Source organism: Struthio camelus, chromosome 4 (genome assembly GCF_040807025.1).
Source record: "Struthio camelus isolate bStrCam1 chromosome 4, bStrCam1.hap1, whole genome shotgun sequence".
Lineage (NCBI taxonomy): Eukaryota > Metazoa > Chordata > Aves > Struthioniformes > Struthionidae > Struthio > Struthio camelus.
The window spans coordinates 26,920,829-26,938,616 of NC_090945.1; the positions used below are offsets into that span (position 1 = coordinate 26,920,829).

The 17,788-nt window shown below is 41.3% G+C and overlaps 1 protein-coding gene across 3 annotated transcripts in view; it reads left to right on the forward strand.

Moving 5' to 3' along the window:
• Positions 1-8,655: 8,655 nt before the first annotated feature.
• Positions 8,656-17,788, forward strand: part of MANBA (mannosidase beta) — a 48,211-nt gene continuing 39,078 nt past the window's right edge. For 2 of the 3 annotated variants that reach the window (XR_011140904.1, XM_068941994.1), the window contains exons 1-3: positions 8,656-8,884; positions 16,431-16,525; positions 17,004-17,109. Coding sequence is in view for 2 of the 3 variants with exons in the window: in XM_068941994.1 (XP_068798095.1) it covers positions 8,666-8,884; positions 16,431-16,525; positions 17,004-17,109 (420 nt within the window). In the remaining variant the exon portion in view is untranslated. Of the gene's footprint in view, positions 8,885-9,018; positions 9,417-16,430; positions 16,526-17,003; positions 17,110-17,788 lie in introns of those variants that run through there. The other variant, XM_009689351.2, reaches the window with a different exon arrangement.

Here is a 17,788-nt window from a genome sequence, read left to right on the forward strand (position 1 = left end):
ACTGAAAGCTATGCTTTAAGGTATGGTCACACAATCGTAAGCCATTGAATTAGAAGGCTAGATAGGTGGGTGTTACTTAACTTAGCTAGATTTTTCCATTCCTAGTTTGTATGTTCTGCACTTTACACTCAATTACTGCTTTTTGTGCAAAAGACATGAATTTTCATTGCTATAACTTTTGGTTTATAAGTTGGGAAGGAAGTAAGAGTGCATTATTTGGATTAACCACAGATAACACAAGAAAACTCTAGTAAGCTTTAAGAAATTGCCGATAAGCTTGAAACATGCTTTTGTATGCAATATTCTTTGAGATGCTGATAAAACTGATAGAAACACATTCCAAGTTTTCAGAACAAAAATACAGAAAGGAAGACAGGCTGGTGAAAGGCATTGACCAGTTACCTTCACATTTTAGGATGTAGAGCCGTTTCCTTGAAACCTTTTTTTTTTTTTTTTTTTTTGGACACAGTTGATGTGTCAACTTACCAGACACACTTACCAAGCTGTGCTACAAAGAAAACATGAAGACAAAATAAACATTGCCATTTGCTGCTTAACTGAAGCTAGAACATCTCAAGTTCACAGGGCTGGAGGCCTGATACAGAAATGCCTTGTAGTGGACCAATCAGTCCTCCTAACCTCGTTTTTCCTCCCACAGCCTTCCTGGGCTGTTTGTCTCCACCTTTTAGAAGCCCGCACTTCTTTGTGTCTCTCTTTCTTCTTTTTCCTTTGACCTGCTCTGTTAGATAGGGCTGCTTTTTACCACCTTTACGGAACCAGCCAGGAATCTTTCTTCTAACTTATGAGGCTGTGTTTGGGGGCACTAAATGCTTCTGATGTCTGAGCCAGGATTTTAAGCAGTTGCTAGGGCAAGTAATACTTTAGAAGATTCAAAAACATGAAGCCAGAGGGAAGGGGTAACTGTATTAAGAAAGAGTACTAGGAATCTTTTGACTTACTGAGTTTGGAGCAGTTCTAGCTGGGAGAGGAGCTTTCAAAGATACTGAAAAAGATGGGTTGAATGAACTTGCTTACGTTTTTAGGTTAGATGAGTAAAGGTGGAACAAAGGCCATGTACTGGGCTTAGCAATCTAGAGTGCAGATATGCTGCGAGAGGGAGTGAAGAGGAAGATGTCAATATTGTCAGTCTCACTGAATTTTTAAAGAAAAGTTATCATGTAGCATAAGCTGACGCATGTATCATGAATAGTTTAGGGTGTGAACAGTACAGAGGGCAGCCAGGCTGTACCTTCTGAGCCAGCTGCGGCTAACAGATAAGCTCTCCTAGAAGATTTCTGCTAGGAGGAAGTGGCAGTAATCATAGCTTGTGGTTATGAGATTATGGATCATTGCTGGGAAGTCAGTGAAGAATAAACAGTGGATCGGCATCCTTGGTATTAAGAAAACACAACAAAACAGAAGAGGTCTTGAAAAATCTCAAAGTTCAAGTGACCACCAGGATACTTGCTGAAAACTCAGTGACGCCTTTCAATAATCAAGTGGCCTTCTCATGTCAGTATTAAGCTTTCCACTGTTAACAACTCTCAAAGCAGAAGATGGTTTTAGAAGGAAACTTAGCTGTATCCTGCTGACCTCCAAGTAAACCTTCATGGCCACGACCAGATACGCAGGACTCAGAAGGGAATACTGAGGAAAAACTCTTAATTGTTCATAACCTTGCTAGGCATATTGAACTGCCGCAGTAGACTAAAGGAATGCCTAAGGGATGCTACACATCAAATAGTATTTGCGTTTTGTTTGTTGTTGTTGTTGTTTTACTATTTTAGGTGCCTTTTTGATGTGATTGGAATCCTTCAAGGATCTTCAGGCATTTGAAATTGTATTTCTCAATATGACTGCCACTAATAAACCTCCACCCAGACTACCTCATTTATTCAAAAAATGGTGAGGGAGTCAACATAACAAGGACCTTAGATCCACTTCACTTTTATTGACGGTTAGGTTTTCAAGATGCTTTTGCATCTCAAGCTTTCAACAATAAACAGATTTTGTAAGTGCTTAATATCCTTTTGGCATCTTGATTTTTGTCTGTGATGAAGAAGCCCTTTGAGAGAGAGCCTTACCTTCTGACTTGAGTATTTGCTGGGTGCTGTTTATTTTGTTATTGCTTAAAAGGTGACAAAAACTTAGGGGTGTCTCAGTTCTTTAACTCACTAATAATTGCAACTTGAACTACTGTCATGATATCTTGGTGCTTTTGCGACATGTTTTAGAGATCAAAATGTATGCTGAATATTTAGATATAGATAGTTAACTGAAGCTGTAATATACATCTACTGAAATTAGTAAAGCTATACCAGTTTATGCTAGCTGCAGGTCTTTGCACTTGCTGAAATAATCTTAGTGGCTCAGTAAGAAGAGGATTCTAGGCAGTTGTGGGGTTTTTTTTTGTTTTTTGTTGGTTTTAGATTCTTTCTTAAATGCCTTTCCAACTAACTGTGCAGTCCCGGCAGTGAGAAAACTTAGCTCTTTCATGTAACTGTGATGCTTGTAGCAGCTGTTGAAGCTACAGGTAATAATGTGAGTTCTAGATCATTTGGATCCACTGTGCTGAGAATTTGGCTGTGAACAAAATGACAGTATGTCTGTAATATTTTACAGTCTCCACTCTCTGAAGAGCTGAGGCACTTCTTTCACTGAGGACTGAGCTGAAGAGACCTTGCTTGCTGCATATGCAAGCTTCTTTTCACGGTAAAGAGCCTCAGGAATGTGTTTAGAGTTGGCCATACAGCTCTCCGCCTGCCTTCCCCACTTCCAGTGCACGTATCAAAAAACTCCCTCAGCTTTTGACCGGTACCAAAACAAGAAGATTGTAATCAAAGAAAGTACTCCTTATTCTCTTTCAGAGTAAAAAAAATATCTTTTAAAGTACTGCTTATGCACTAAGATATTAAGAAAAATAATAGCCCATATTGAAGTATGTCTGCTTAATTACCATGAGTCAATTTCTGTAACTCTAATGCTGGAGACATTTGTGCCAGTGTAATGAGCGGTGTAGTATGTAGCATCCTGGACTGCATGAGGGTGTAGTATGATTATTTAAGGCGTTTGCACTGGAATCATTTCAACAAGTGAAGACTTCTTGTATGTAGGCAGGCTCTTAGCTTATGCCATTGTGTCAATGGGACTTCAGTTGATTCAGTGCGGTCCTCACTGATTAAGTCTTCTGGCCATTCTTGCAGGTGCTAGAATAAGCATTCATCTCTCAGGAGGAGGGAAAAAGTGTCTCGTGACTGTAGTCTCTTCAGTTTTCAGTAGTTATTTTGTGTTTTCCCTGGTGTTTGCATTTGGGTCGCTTTTACAGAAATAAATGAGCGGAGTATGTTCTAGTGAGTTTGACAGAGCTTCCCCCACTTACACTCTGAGAAACTGAGGTCTTGAACTGCCCAAATGGTTGGTCTGGAATGACTGAGCTGGGAAAAAAAATACAGCTCCCAAGTGCTCTGACTGCTCCAAATCCATTTTAGTTTACTCATCCAGTTTACCAGCTATAAATTTTTAATGACATCCTCATAATACGTACCTGCATGGAAAGCATTCATTACAACAGTGGGATGGATATACATTTCATTCCAACCTGTTTGGTATGTCCTGCACTCGGCTGGCAACACGCCAGGAGAGCTACGCAGCATTAGAAATACTCAACGAGGCCTCTCAAACTTCCATCACAGGAGAAACAGTTCGTTACTTCTGATACCCATGTTTTGAGGAATTTTGTTGCAGGCGTTTAGGACAAGTCATGCATTCTTTGTGGTCACAGATGACTGGCTAGTTCTAGACTTTTAAGAAAGGGCAAGCAAGCTGTTTCTTAGTGTTGTCCCTATGCTTGTTTTCCTGCAAGCGCCAGAGAATCAGTTTGATGCTAGATAAGTTGTAATTAAGGTATAGTACGAGTTCATGGGGAGCTTGGACAACGCAGGCCTAGTCTTCAGACAGTAACTTTCTGCTCATGAGACAGAGGGTGAGGTTAAATGACAGTGGTCAGTGTTACATAAGCTTTAAAATAGACCAAAATTATTTCAAAATTGTTTATAAAGTGAAGCGTATAATATAAAGGCTATGGGAATTCCATCATTTGAAGAATCTTTAGAAATCTAGTCATGCTGGCTATTCCTTTCGTGTCTGTACCTCAAAAGGTAGTGATTTTGAAACCTGAATCCTGTGGTTTGAGCCCATCTCAAAACAAGGTGTTATGTAGAGATACAAATATAGGTGTTTGCCTCTGGATAGCTGCTGAAGTGTAAGGGTGTAGTGTATAGTCACAGTATCAGTTGTCTTTCTCCATATGCAATTTTTGAAGTTACTACCTCTTTTTTTTTTTCTTTCCATGTAGTATTTGCCTAGAGCAGTATCTTCCCTTCTGCATACTTATTTTGAATTGCTCATGATTATTAGTGCTGGGTAATTTTGTTTGCTGAGGAAATGCCCTTGCAATGACCTACAGAGTTTGCAAATAATTATAAGCTAAACTTTTGTGCTACCATTTATGATTCTGATTTTGTATTTTGCTCATGATAGCCCAGTACAAAGTCCTGTTCTAGTGATGCATTAACGGTGTCCTCATCTAAAAGCAATGTTAATTTATTTCCTTATTTTATTTGTAACATCCTTTTTGGATGGAATTCAAGATAAATATAGACTAATGCCTGAAATCTGTTCTTTTTATTCATCCTTTACAAATCCAGAGCTGGAAGGCCTCCCTACGGCGTTTACCTACAGCCTTCATGCCAGCCCAGAGAGTAACCATTTGCCTAACGGCTAAATGTTTTGTAGAGTCAGTCAGGAACCAGAAGACGCATATTCTTTTGAGGAGCTGTATGTAGGGGTTAAAACTCTTATACAGCTGTGCTGCGGTGTCCAAAGGGGTATAGAGTGACCCAAACAACAGTCCTGTTTTACACCAGTATTTATCCAGCATATTTACGTCGTGTTGCTGCATCAATGCAAAACTCCCAGAAGCAGATGATCCTTCGGTTGCTTTGCATCACTGACAAATTGTCTATGGTGGTATATACTACCTGCAGTGGTGAAAGGTTATCAAAAAAGGTGGCATGCCACAACAGGGGACTGGACACAGGGCCTGTTTTGCTTCGGAGGTGGTAACTTTCAGAGAAGAATAGTGCAGGGTGGACAGGTGGGGGCAGTAATATCTTAAACTACTGCAGCCAAATCTGTGAGAACCTGTTTGTTTAAAACCTTTGCATGAACTCACTGAACTTGAATTTGAAAGAGAAAAACATCAACAGCCTGTCATGATGATAGAGATTGCATAGTAATTGGAAACAAAAGACTTCTGGATTAACACTGCAGAATTGGGGCAGCTTCAATAGAACTGCTCTGAATTTATTCTAATATAACCGAAGGCATGGTTTTGCCTTCAGCTTTGTGTTTTAGCTGATAAAGAGTATCAACTTGCAGTCTGGTAAAGTACGAATTGTAGTAACCTCTTAAATTTGTGGCATTTCAGAAAGGGATGGAATATGGTACGCAATAAAAGAAAACCACACAAAAGATCTTGCTGTGTATCTTAAAAGATAAAACCACCGCCTTTAGGACTCTAGTTGTATCTTTAAAGAGTAAAAAAGTCATGTGTTTAAAAATACTCTCAAACAAACAAACAACAAACCCTGAAACTGAGATGTGAAAATGAGACATGATTTAACTTAATTATAAGCCTTGAACAAGGAAACAGCATGTTCTCAGAATACTTAATTACAGCATTGTTTTTAGGGGTTTTGTGTGTGTATGTTGCTCCAGTCAGTCTTCAGAAGAAAAATAAAAGGCAAAGAAAACACGGAAGTACAGTAAACATCTTGAAATGCAGTTTCCTCCTTACTGGGAAGCTACCACATGACTTGCTGAAAAGCTTGGGGGGGGGGTGAGGGGGGTGGAAGGCAGCTTGCAGTTGTTCTTCAGTAGCGTTAAAACTCAAATTTTCTGTAAATCTGCTTCTTGAAAAATAATATCCTAAAGGTCTGTAAAGCATCACCACAGTACTTAAATGCTTTTAGTGTTTATGGCTGAATTTAGTATTTAAGAAAAATACACTGAATTGTGTGATAGTCTTGAAAGCTGATTTGCATTACTCATTGACAGATGATGGCAGAAAAAAAATATGAGTTTATACTATTAATGTATCTGGTTTTGCAGTCTAAACTTTTACCGGTGAGAAGATAGATATTAATTTAGACTAAATTCTGCAAAGAGTGATGCTAATTTGGGTAACTCAGTCTTCTAAGATTACAGTGCATGTTTGTTTGTTTTTTGCCAGTCTCACTGGAAGATTGTTGGGAATTGAATTGAAATGGGACTTGGATTTCATTTGGCCAATATACTTGAACACAGGTTACTCAATCTATAACTGTTCTTAAAAGTACACAGTTACTATGTTTTAATGGTTGAATTTCTGCACAGAAAGAGATTCAGCTACCATTTCTCTTCCTGGACCAGTATTTCTTAGAAATGTACCCCACTGTGGTCTGAAAAATCACCTGTGGTTATATACACGGCATACTTTTTGTGGTTATACCATTGTATACTTTTTTAAAATTAATGTATTGAAGGGTTGGCGTTTCCTCTTAAATTAAAACGAAGGGTTGTCAACCCAAAGAATTGGGACCAAAAATGTAAAATGATGATGTTCAATAATGTTTTAACAGCATGTCTAGTGTAGATTCCTATGGTGTGCTAAATTGGTTGTGTGAAATCCAGAGGCTATTAAAAAAAAAAAATCTATTTTTGTCTGCAGTTCACTGTTACACTCTAATCTGCATACTAGGAGCAGCAGCACAGTTTCATGTGTCAGTCATGCTTTATTCTTACATGATTTGGTGTATGAAATGTATATGTTGTTCAAGTAATTAACTCTCTAGCATCCAGAGTTGCTTTACACATTCCTTGCTCTGAATTTTACAGGCAATAAGGAAACATAAGGACAGAAACGGAAAAAGAAAATAGAGGTAACATTCCGCAATTAGTTGCAGTTTCTTTGAATGCTTTTGGTTGCATTTCTATGCAGAATCATGTGCATGCACCCACATGCACTTTTAGCTCTGTTGCTTTCTTTGTTTGCATATTGGCCCTTTGCATACACTTCCAAACTCTTGTGTAATACATTATATAGTAACAGGAAGATAAAAATGACAATAATGTTAGCGTTTACTTCTGTTACTGGAAGTTACTCCTTTTTCTGTTTTTAAGCATATTTTACCTTCAAGTATATGCTGAGGCAGCCCCGAGACAGCAAATTACCAGCCTGACAAGGATTCTAACCTGGATGATAAATGGAGTAAAAATTATGCAAGTCAAAATGTGTGGCCTTGTTGAGCTTATTCATATCAAAGTATATTTTGGAACATTTATTTGAATCAACTAAATTTTTTTAAAAGAGCAAAATCCAAAATGCTACAAACCCTAATCGAAGATCTTGGAGTCGTTGCAGAAACGAGCATTTTCCATTTCATGTCGAGCTGTGTGAGGGAACGCATCCACAGTTGAGCAGACGTACACGGAAACGAGTCTTGAAAGTCCCTTAGACTCTTGCATTTTGTGTAGTCACAACACAATCTCCAGCTGGTATGGAGGCTACAGTCGCTGCAATTGTAAGAAGTCTTTAGCGCCTGAGCACTTTTCTATATTGTGAAATGTTTTGGGGGACTGCAAAACTGTTTTGCACTTGCACTACAGCTTCAGCTGCAGGCAGAGCTAGAGGGACTGCAAACTAAATGGTGTAAACATCTCCAATTCCTGGAGCTGATCTAGGCCCCTCTGCACCAGAGTTTAATGCCAGCTAAGCAGAATTGGTCCCTAAAAACGTAGCTCTGGCCATTGCCTGTCCCTCCCTCTACTCCATTTCCGAACTTGCCCCCTTCATTCCTGTTTTTGAGCTGTGCAGCATGAGACTTAAGCTAATAAGGGCACCCAAGATGCCTACAGCATGGTTTGCAAAGGATCTTCAGCTTGTTTCTTTAATCGGCTCCTTTGCCGATTATTCAGCTTTTATTAACAAACTCCAGGGCGCCATTGCTAATACTCCTTGTCCAGAAACGTGAGCACGTTGTTAATGAGAGATGTTTGTGATGTTCCTCCTCGTTTTAAATTTATGGGTCAAACAGGCGGAAGTCGGAGGCTCTGTGAAATCTCACGGCGCGTGTGTGTGGGAGGGGGACCAATACGGAAAGCGGCTCTGATGTCACACAGCTGCTCTTGATTTGTTTCAATCCTCACAATTCCGTTGTCCCTGAATTCCACGCTGTTCGCCTCTCAGGCGAGAAGAAGCCCCTTTCCTTCCCCTCTTAACGCTCGTGCTTTGCTGCCTCCTGTCCTCGGGTTGCGCCGACTTTCTTGAATAGTCTCGGGGGGGGGGGTAGTTGGAGAAGCGCTCCCGCCCCCTCAGCCAGGGCCGCGATAGAGGCTCCCTCCCCCTCCTTCCCCCCGGGCGGCACCGTTAGGGGGCCTCGCGCCCGCGGAGCAGCCGTTAACGGCCGCGGCGGGGGGAGGGGCGCGGCCCGCCCCGCCGCCGTCACCGGCCAATCGGCTGCGCCGAGGGGCGGTGGGCGCCGGCCCCCGGCGGAGGCGGCCGGGTCGCGCGCGGCCGCCGGGCCCTGCCCGGTCCTGCCCTCCCGCCGCGGCGCCTCCGCGGGCCATGGCGGCGGCGGCGGCGCGGCGGCGGCGGCGCGGGGCCGCTGCTCCTGCCGGGCCGCCCGCCTTGCTCCTGCTGCTGCCGCTCCTGGCTGCGGGCGGCCCGGAGGTGCGCAGCCTCCGCGGGAGCTGGCGGCTGGGCAACGGGAACGGCTCGGTGGCGCTGCGAGGCGAGGTGCCGGGCTGCGTGCACACCGCCCTGCACCGCCGGGGCCTCATCCAGGTACGGTAGGGCAGCCGGCTCGGCCCCGCACCGCACCCCACCCCGCTTCGGCGGCGGGAGCCGGGCCGGCGCTGCGCTGCGGCGGCGCCCAACGGCCGGTGCTGGGGAGCCGCGTGGCCGCCCTGAGGTGGCGCAGAGGGAGAGAGGGGGGAAAAAAACCCCAAACCCGTCCCCAAAGCGCAGTGTGAGAGCTGCTGCGTGTTTGGGAGCTCCCGAAGCACGGTTCAAAGGAGTCCCGGCTAAAAGCGCCGCGCTCTCGCCCAGGACCGCTCTCAGGCGACGCAGGTTATGCTGGCGCTGCTGGTACCTCAGCCAGACGTGTTCTCCTCAGCCCCTCGGCTCTCGCCCGCCTTGGTACCTGCAGCCTGCGAAGGAACCAAGTGCCGAACCCACCCTCTCGACACGTGGCCTGTTGCTGCAAGAAACGTAGGGGTTTCAGGCGTTTCGGTCCAGCAAAAAGCAGTGTGGAACGCGTCAGAAGAGTTGCGGTGGTGCTCCCATGCTGCCTCACAAAAGCATCGGACCCCGAGCTGTGAGCAAATCTGTTGCACTTAAGATTTGTTCCTCTCATAACACTTTCCAAAACCTTTGTTTTTATGCTTGCCACTGCCTCTTTTAGTTTTCAGATTTATGAAAGCATAGTGACCGCTTCCTGTGACAAAAGGCCAAAATTGCTTCTGTAGGTTGGTAGCAAAGTTCTTGCTCTAGTCCATGACATCAGGATAACCCCCTTTGTCACTCGGACCCGGTGGCACTGACTGGATCGTCATTAACTAAAAGATTCTTTCTAAAAAGCAGTACGTGGAAGGTGAAAGTTAAATGTATACCTGGAAAAAGGAACAGAAATACAGCATTGTGAGGTTATCAAAATCATCTGTAAAAGCGATAAGTACACTACCATCTTAGTGTGTGTGAAATAGTGTCATATATTGTCCGAGTATGTCAGATGTACCTATATTACCAGATTAACTGTGGGCCCAAACTTGCATTCCTTGTGCAGCATTTACCTTTAAAAACACATTTTGGTTGGATGCATTTTCCCTTTTGTGTTTAATCTTCTTCTGATTACTATCCTGCTGTGCCCTGACCACAGTTAGGGAGGTATATGGAGAAAGTGACCCCACTTTGGGCAGGGTAGTTTTAGCCTTATTCTGTGCTGGCATACATAGGGAAACCCAGTAGTAATAATAGATTCCAAAGAGAGTCATTGCCAGATTAAAGAAATAGTCAACATTGGAAAAGTAGATACATCAGAAGGGGATAAATAGAGACATTATGATCTGTTGTTTCGACAGCTGTGTGCTAATTTACAGGACGTTTTGAACATGTACATGGAGGAGTTAAAAGAGCTTTTCTGAACAAGTTAAAAAAGGCAATGGGCCAGTAGGGTATGCATGGCAAATCAGTGACTAGAATTGTGCCTGTTTCTCCCATGCAAAAGTGCATAAGATAAGGTGAACATCTCTGATGTTTGGCAATGCTGCGAGGCATTGCTGTAATAACTGTGCATAGCTGTTCAGGAGAAACAGTGTCCGATGCACTGAGTCACACATGCAAGATAATGACGTAATGAAAGACTCGCATTTAAGTACTCGCACGTTAAGTCCTCTTGTGAAGCGAGAAAGTATGTTTGCTCATTTCACTACGTTTCTATAAACTGACCTGCAATTTTAGTCATTTTAAACAGCAGTATGGTATTTGGAAATGAGATCAGGAACTCTCATGTGCCTGGGCAGAATCCCAAAGCTGCACGTAGTTAGGAAAGCTTAATCAGCTGGCTGGCCAGCAGCACAAGTGTTGCTGATAGGTACACGGGTGCTAGGCTAATTAAATTGATGACAGTTGTTTGTGGACACTGAGAACACGTTTACGTGAATACAGGTATGAACTCGCTTCACATACGTTCTGATATGGCCAGGCATGAACGTGCTGTGCTCTGGAAACTGTCGCTGGGTTGGTGCAGTGCTCTGCCAGAAGTAGTACGTTCGGCCAAGGAGCTGAGTTGGCTGAAAAACACTTTGCTAGTGTAGTTGCTTGGCTACTGGACCTGGCTGGTGTTTGGCTAGCTCCAGTGTAGCAAGGGTAAGCTGATGGATATCAAGGCTGCAAGATGTGCTTTAGATTACTGGGATAGGCGGCAAGCTACTTCTCAGTGTGTGATTTATTTCAAATTCAGGTCAATACACCAACTGATTTTGCTTAGGGATGCTCTTGTTTGCGTGTCTGTAGCCTGACTTAGTCTGCTGTGCAGACTATATATTTGGATTGAAAGGAATCTCTCTGACATTGAGAGTTTGCTACTCATCTCGCTAGATCCTCTTAGCGTTCTTTCCAGAGATGTCTTATAAAATATTCATTGGATGAAAACATCTTTTTGCATGCACCAAATATTTATATCTTCAAAAATGCTGTTGGGGAAGGTACTTCTGAGTTTCCTGCTGAAGTAGGATTTTCTTCCTGTGCTCAAGGAAGACAATTCAAATGCTGGGTTGACTGTAATAAAAGCTCTCAGGGTAGGAGATAGAATCAGGACATGTGCTCAGCTGGGTTACTTTAATAACATTTTGCTAGAGTTCAGTAGGTCTTGTTATTATTTATGTGTAAAATTTAAAAAAGCCACCAGAAATGCACATTAACAAGGTTAATAGTTACTTGAGTAGAGTTGGTGCGAAGTTTGGGCAAAAGTGCACACATTTTACAAACTTACAGCAAATCTATTGCTAAAACTAAATCTCTGAAAAAAGATTTGCAGAAACAGTTCTGTCTAAGGTTATTTTTAAGTAAACTGTCAGCCTAGCGTTTTCTTCACGCTGTTCTGGTAAGCAAGATGTATCAGCAGGTAACTTGGGCATTACATTTTTGTGCTAGAAATAGTCAGTCCTCTAGCGTGCATTGTCCAAGTACTGCATGATGCCATTTCTGCTGGCGGGTGACTCCTATAAAATTTCAGATCAGATGAGTATGGCTATTGTAACTGGATTTTCTCATCTGCCAGCCATTTGCATTCATACAGAAAGGGCGTTTTGTATTATTATCTGTCACTTTGATTTATAAAGAACTATTATGGAGAGTGTACTAATACAGGGGCTGGATAACGCAGTTTTCTGCCTCAATATGCAACAAGGGCGTGCACTTGACACAGAAGGTTGCGGTGGCCATAGTCCTACTTCTGGGTTACTCTGTCAAAATACGTTAGAAGAGACAGAGGCTTACATATCTCAAGTGGTATTTCTGCAGTTCTGAAAAGTAGTACTTACTTTTAGTAGCTTATTCTGCATTTGTATAAAATATGTTGCGTATTTTCTGATGCTTTATCATAGCTGAGATTTTTTCAGAGCAAGCCGAGTAACAGTTGCATTGGTTGTCACGTTACCTGTTGTAACAGGTTAAGTGGCATTCATTGATGAGAATAGTTGATCAATATATTGTTTTTTGTTGCATATATGTACTTTGCTGAGCTGTGTGAAAACAGGTGGAAACATTCAAAAGCCTGAGTGAAACTTAAGACTAATTCTGAAGAACACTCAAGTTTAAATAGGTATTCTCTTTTGAGTGCTTGTGAAGTTAAAACAGATAAAATTGCAGTAACCTTTTAAATATAACAGTATTAAAAGGATATTAAGAAAAGTGCATTAATTTTTTATTAATTATCCTAATATTAGTCTTCCTGCTTTGCTCTTCTGCAGTATTTGGCTCAGCATTCAGCTGTAACTCATCGTGAGCATAAGGTGACATTCAGTTAACTGCCTTGTTGGAATAAGTGGTGAAAATGAATCACTTTAGGATGCAATTCCAAAACTAACGTTCCAAGAATACAGTCCATTCATCACTACTGTTAGTTCAGCTTCACTTCAAACTGTAAATATGTGAAACTGGGCTTGCTGAAGATTGTATAAATGTCCTGACTGCTCCAGCTTATGAGATGACAAGGAGTGCGTGGGTTTAAACAAGTATTTTAACTATTTAGCTTCCAGTCTGAAGTTGGCAACAGTGAAATCGTGAAACTGAATAGTGAAACATCACTTGCCAGTTTTATTTTGATAATCTGTTACATCAGTGGGATTTTCTTACTGTGTACATTATAAAATATCAGCAGAACTGATTTATGAGAGGAACATGCAAAGCAGTTTCAAATTAGATCATAACAAAGCCAGGATAACAGAAAAGAATCTTGTTCTGGTTTTCGTTCCCTCTATTACATATAATTTTATTACAAGTGGATCTTCTGCCTGGACCCAGCCGACTCCGTCTAGCATCATTCAGGTGTTTGTGCCATGCTTCTCTGAACTCTGCTTGTAGGAGCTTGACGCAGGGGGCCGGAGGCTGGCCCTGCATTGGGCCAGTACGTGCCTGGTAAAACCGCCTCACTAGGGCTTTGGGCCTCATTCGGATGTGTTTATGTCTCATCCACTTCCTGCTTAACAGAGACTCTTAGCTTAGATGACCATAGCATTTCAATCTCCCCTTAAAATCATTGCAAAGAGGAGTTTATATCTAGCCTCTTGGCAGTGCTTTCGGTTCAGTACTGCCAGTGCGCTTTTGCAGTACTGCCAGTGCACTTTTGCACTCCTGCTAATGTCGTGTTATTGAACTGGAAGTTGTTTCCTTTTGATCCTCTGTAGGAGGGTTTTTTGCTTCATCTTAGCAGGCTGTTTGCTGCTTGCTGACAGCATTGAAGCTGGAAGCAGAGAACGAACAAGCAGGGAGATTGAGTAGTTCAGAATTTTTCCAAAAATTTCAGGGGAGCAGGAATATACGGCGCTGTCATGTTTGGTTGCATCTGAAAATAGCTGTAGTTGACTCCTCCCCTTTATGACTTGGTTTCAGTAAACACAGCAGTGAGCTGATGAATGTGAAGCAAGTTTAATACATGTGCAGTGTATTTCTTACTGTCTTTCAGATTCTAACAGTGCCTTTAAGAGTTTTAAGTTTGTCGTTTTTCGTCCAGTTTTCTGAAATAAACCTTTAATTTTAATGTGAGCTGGTTTAATGTGGGATGAAATTCTATTTCAGGTAAGCCCGAGCAGTTTGACGTCTACAGATACATCTTCCAGCACTCAAAACGGTTGCAATTAATATTGAAAATGTCTGTAATCTTACAAGGTTATTGGAGAAGTCATTTTCCCTTCTTAAAGGACTTTGTTGTGGTCATGCTTTTTTCCTTAATCTTAACTGTCTTGAAAGCATTATTTGAACAACGTTGCCACATGACTAATCTTACAGCTAGTCACATCTGTCATGCTTAAAATGACTAAACAGTGTTAGTATTAAATGGCTTTTCTGTGGGATATATAAGCTGTTTTAAGTAGCAACGGTGTCAGTAAGCAGTACGTTTTGTATAAAGGTTCACAGAACTGTGAGTTTCCATTCTCAAAAGTTTGATGTTTGGGGCCTGTGAGGAAAAAACGGTATTTGTAGAGCTGTACGAAAATACAAGTTCCAAGGGAGTATTTAGCACCTTTTGTGACATATATTTTAGCAGTCAAGACTCTGTACTCAATATTCTTAAAAGCTGAAGACTTCAGACTATTACAGAAGAAAGCTCCTTCAGGAGGAAGTATCTGCAGTACTCTCTGAGTACATTTAAACAAGCCCATCTGATAATGTAATTTCTGCCTCTGATGAAGCATCCCTACATTCTCTCAGCTGCTAGACAAACATCGTTGCGTTCTCCAAATATCAGGTCTTTTCTTCATACATGTCTTAGTTTCCATGCTTTCATGGGACAAACAGTACAGTATTTTTACAAAGGGTCTTGATCTTTGACCAGACACTGGTGTTGGTTGTTCGACCACTAACCAAATAATTTTTGACTTTACAATCTGCTGTTGGTAGTGCGGTTATGACTTGCATCTCATGCTTTTGTTAAATATTCCTCATGTACAAGTGGCAATGATTGAAATTTAACGTGCACGTTTTCCAGAACGTAGGCTAAAATAAATAGAATATTAAAGCAAGATGGATGTTTTAAATGTGCTTTTTAAGATGTATCCCTCAAACATTTTGCATGTAAAAGTAGTAGTATGAAAATCTTTAAATTCAGTAATTGTTCTGGCAAGTTCATGGTGGGGTTAACTTTTATCTACCAGGTCAAAATTTTACTGAAGTGACATGAGCTTCCCTTCTTGATTCTTATTCCTTTATGGTAAGAAATTTGATCTGAAGAAGACAGCATAGAGGCAGGGCTACAACTTTCCCTCTATAGAGGCTCTAGGGAAAATGTTTATATTGCTCTGGGACTCCGGAAGAGGTTATACTGCTGAGGATGGTCTCTTAAGTGTTGTGATTTTGCTCTGCGCTGTAAATAGGTTTGTGTGTATATTACAGAGCTTGACCTTATTAGTTGTAAAACAAATATGAGATATGCAGCAGTGTCTTTTAGAAGAATTCAAATCCAAAACTGTCATTAGTGTCCATACGGACTTCTGGAATGAGGAGAAAAACGGAGCTTCAGCAAGGTAGATACAACAGCTGAGCAAATTTTCTTCAGAGTGAATCTGGATATTCAGAGCAGTTATTTAGCTGGGCTAGTACTGTAGAAACACTTATCAAAGGGAATCTTAATGCAGTTATGCTCTCTCTTCTTAGCTGGGTTTGAGTCATGTAGTCTAGAAGAGATTGGTCTTTGTTTTGGGAAAGCAGTTCAGCTGTGCAGCTGCTGAAGAGGACTGAGCTGAGATGTCAGTCACTGACCCAGATGCCTGCACTCTGAACTGTCGGACATGCGGGTGCAACACAGTACCTCTCGGTTGCCTTTGTGCGAGGTGCAAGGCAGAGGCTTGTCAGGTCCACATACCTAATTGCTTCAGCCTGGGTGAGGAACACTGTGACCCAGCATAAGGTAATAAACACAGCTTGAAGCCAAAGGGGTCGAGGACATGGCTTAGATCAAACGTGGCTCCATTCTGACTGAGCAATGTGACTAAAGGGAGAAGAACACATTTAGTATAAATGCAGCATTAGTCTCAAAGGCAGTCATTTAATTTTACATGACAAACCAAACTCTGTTCCTCCTCTTTCTCCTTCCAACTATGGCAATTTCATGTGATCTTACCATATCAAGACCCGTTGACAAGAAACAATAGTGTGTTTGCTCTTTTTGTAAACTATAGAGATTTGCTCACTGCTGTCCCTAGAGGTCTAAAAATCTGTTTCTGTGCCTCTTACAGTCTTACTTTCTCCATTATTGCGAAGGTGACCATGTTTCTGTTCCTCCCATTAAGTCACAAGCTGTCTTGATTTTCTTTTTAATTTCCAGCCCAGTCGTTTCTTATGTAAAATAGCCCTCTATTTTAAGTATGAATGATTATAGCAAACAGGATTTGACCTATATAGTTAAAGCCAAATATTACTAAAACTTTGCTTTCACATATTATTCCAAAGGTGAAAAGGAGTATCAGAACTAACTAAAATAAGACAGGAGGTTTTTGAATTTGCGGACTGTCTGAAAGAACAAATGCTCATCTAATGGATATTATGACGCATTTTTGTTAGTAACACTGCTACTAAATAAGTGTTGTAATTTTTTTTGTTGGTTTGTTATTAGGATCCATACTATAGATTTAATGATGTGGTGTACAGATGGATCTCACTGGATAACTGGACTTACAGCAGGACATTCAAAACTCCTTTTGACGTCAGGTAAGCAGTAAAGATAGGTCTAAAATAGTTCTGTGCCATCATTCATGCCAAATTGCTTATTAATCCGTCAGCTCAAAATCTACTTAGTACTTCTGTGTGTAATAAGTTATGCAGTAATGTACAGCTGCAAAGCTGTTGCTAAAGGACACTTCAGTAGTTGTTTTTTCCCTGATTTTTTTCCATTGTTAAAAATTACTTATGAATTGCAGAGACTGAGAAAGGATAATAATTGGTTAATTAGAAGCTAGCTCATCTGATATCTGGTGGGTATGTGAACATGCTGTGTTGCAGACTTGAGCCACTTCAGCTGTCATCTTAATTTGACTATTTAAAGATATATCTACACTAAGTCAAACATTTTTGGAGCTAGTTGAGATAACTACTGCTGAAGATAACAGGGACGTGTATTATCTGTTTTCCGTGCGTTGTTAACTCTAGTTATTCTAACAGTTTTACATCCTTCTGTCATCTTCTGTAGAAAGTGGCATAAAGTGAATTTGGTTTTTGAGGGAGTGGATACAGTAGCACAAGTCCTGATCAACAATATCACTGTTGGCAGAACAGACAACATGTTCAACAGATACGTAAGTAATACGTTCATTTCTGAAGGTGCTCCTGTTTTTCCTTCAAAGCCCTTTTGTGCCAGACGCTTTGAGTGTGTTCACATAGACGTGAAAATAGGTGCTAGCGCTCAGCAAGTGTTGACCTGAGGAGTGTTTGTGCAGTCAGAGGACAGTTGGAAAGAGGAGTGTACTTAACTTTCCAGGTGCAGCAGGGTCAGATCTAGATGGGAGTGTGTCTTGTTCTAAATGAGAAGACTGATGCAAGAGGATCAATTCAGCTAATAATATTAAGTCTTGCTTCTTGGGATCTGTCACAGCTCCAAGAAAGTGTAAGCTCAAATCTGTTATATTAGCTGTAAATCTGCTTACTGATTGGTTTACATGTGAAATGAAAAGGCAGGTGGAGCAAAGCCTTTATAGATGTTTCCATGCCTTTTTATTATATAGGGTTTTAATTCTTAATGTTGAGATTTTAATAACATTGTCTTACATCTTTGGGCTATATCAGCATGAGAGTACTCATTATAGAATGGTCTTGAGAGTGGCAGAATCATTCAAACCAATTTTATAGCTTTAACGTTTAAAATGATTCTGAGTACTGGTAGAGGGGAAAATCTCTGCTTTTCTCTTGAAGAGTCAATAAAGGAAGAGTTAAAGGAGGAATGTCTTCTGTTTGTCCATTGAGTAATCAAGTCACAAA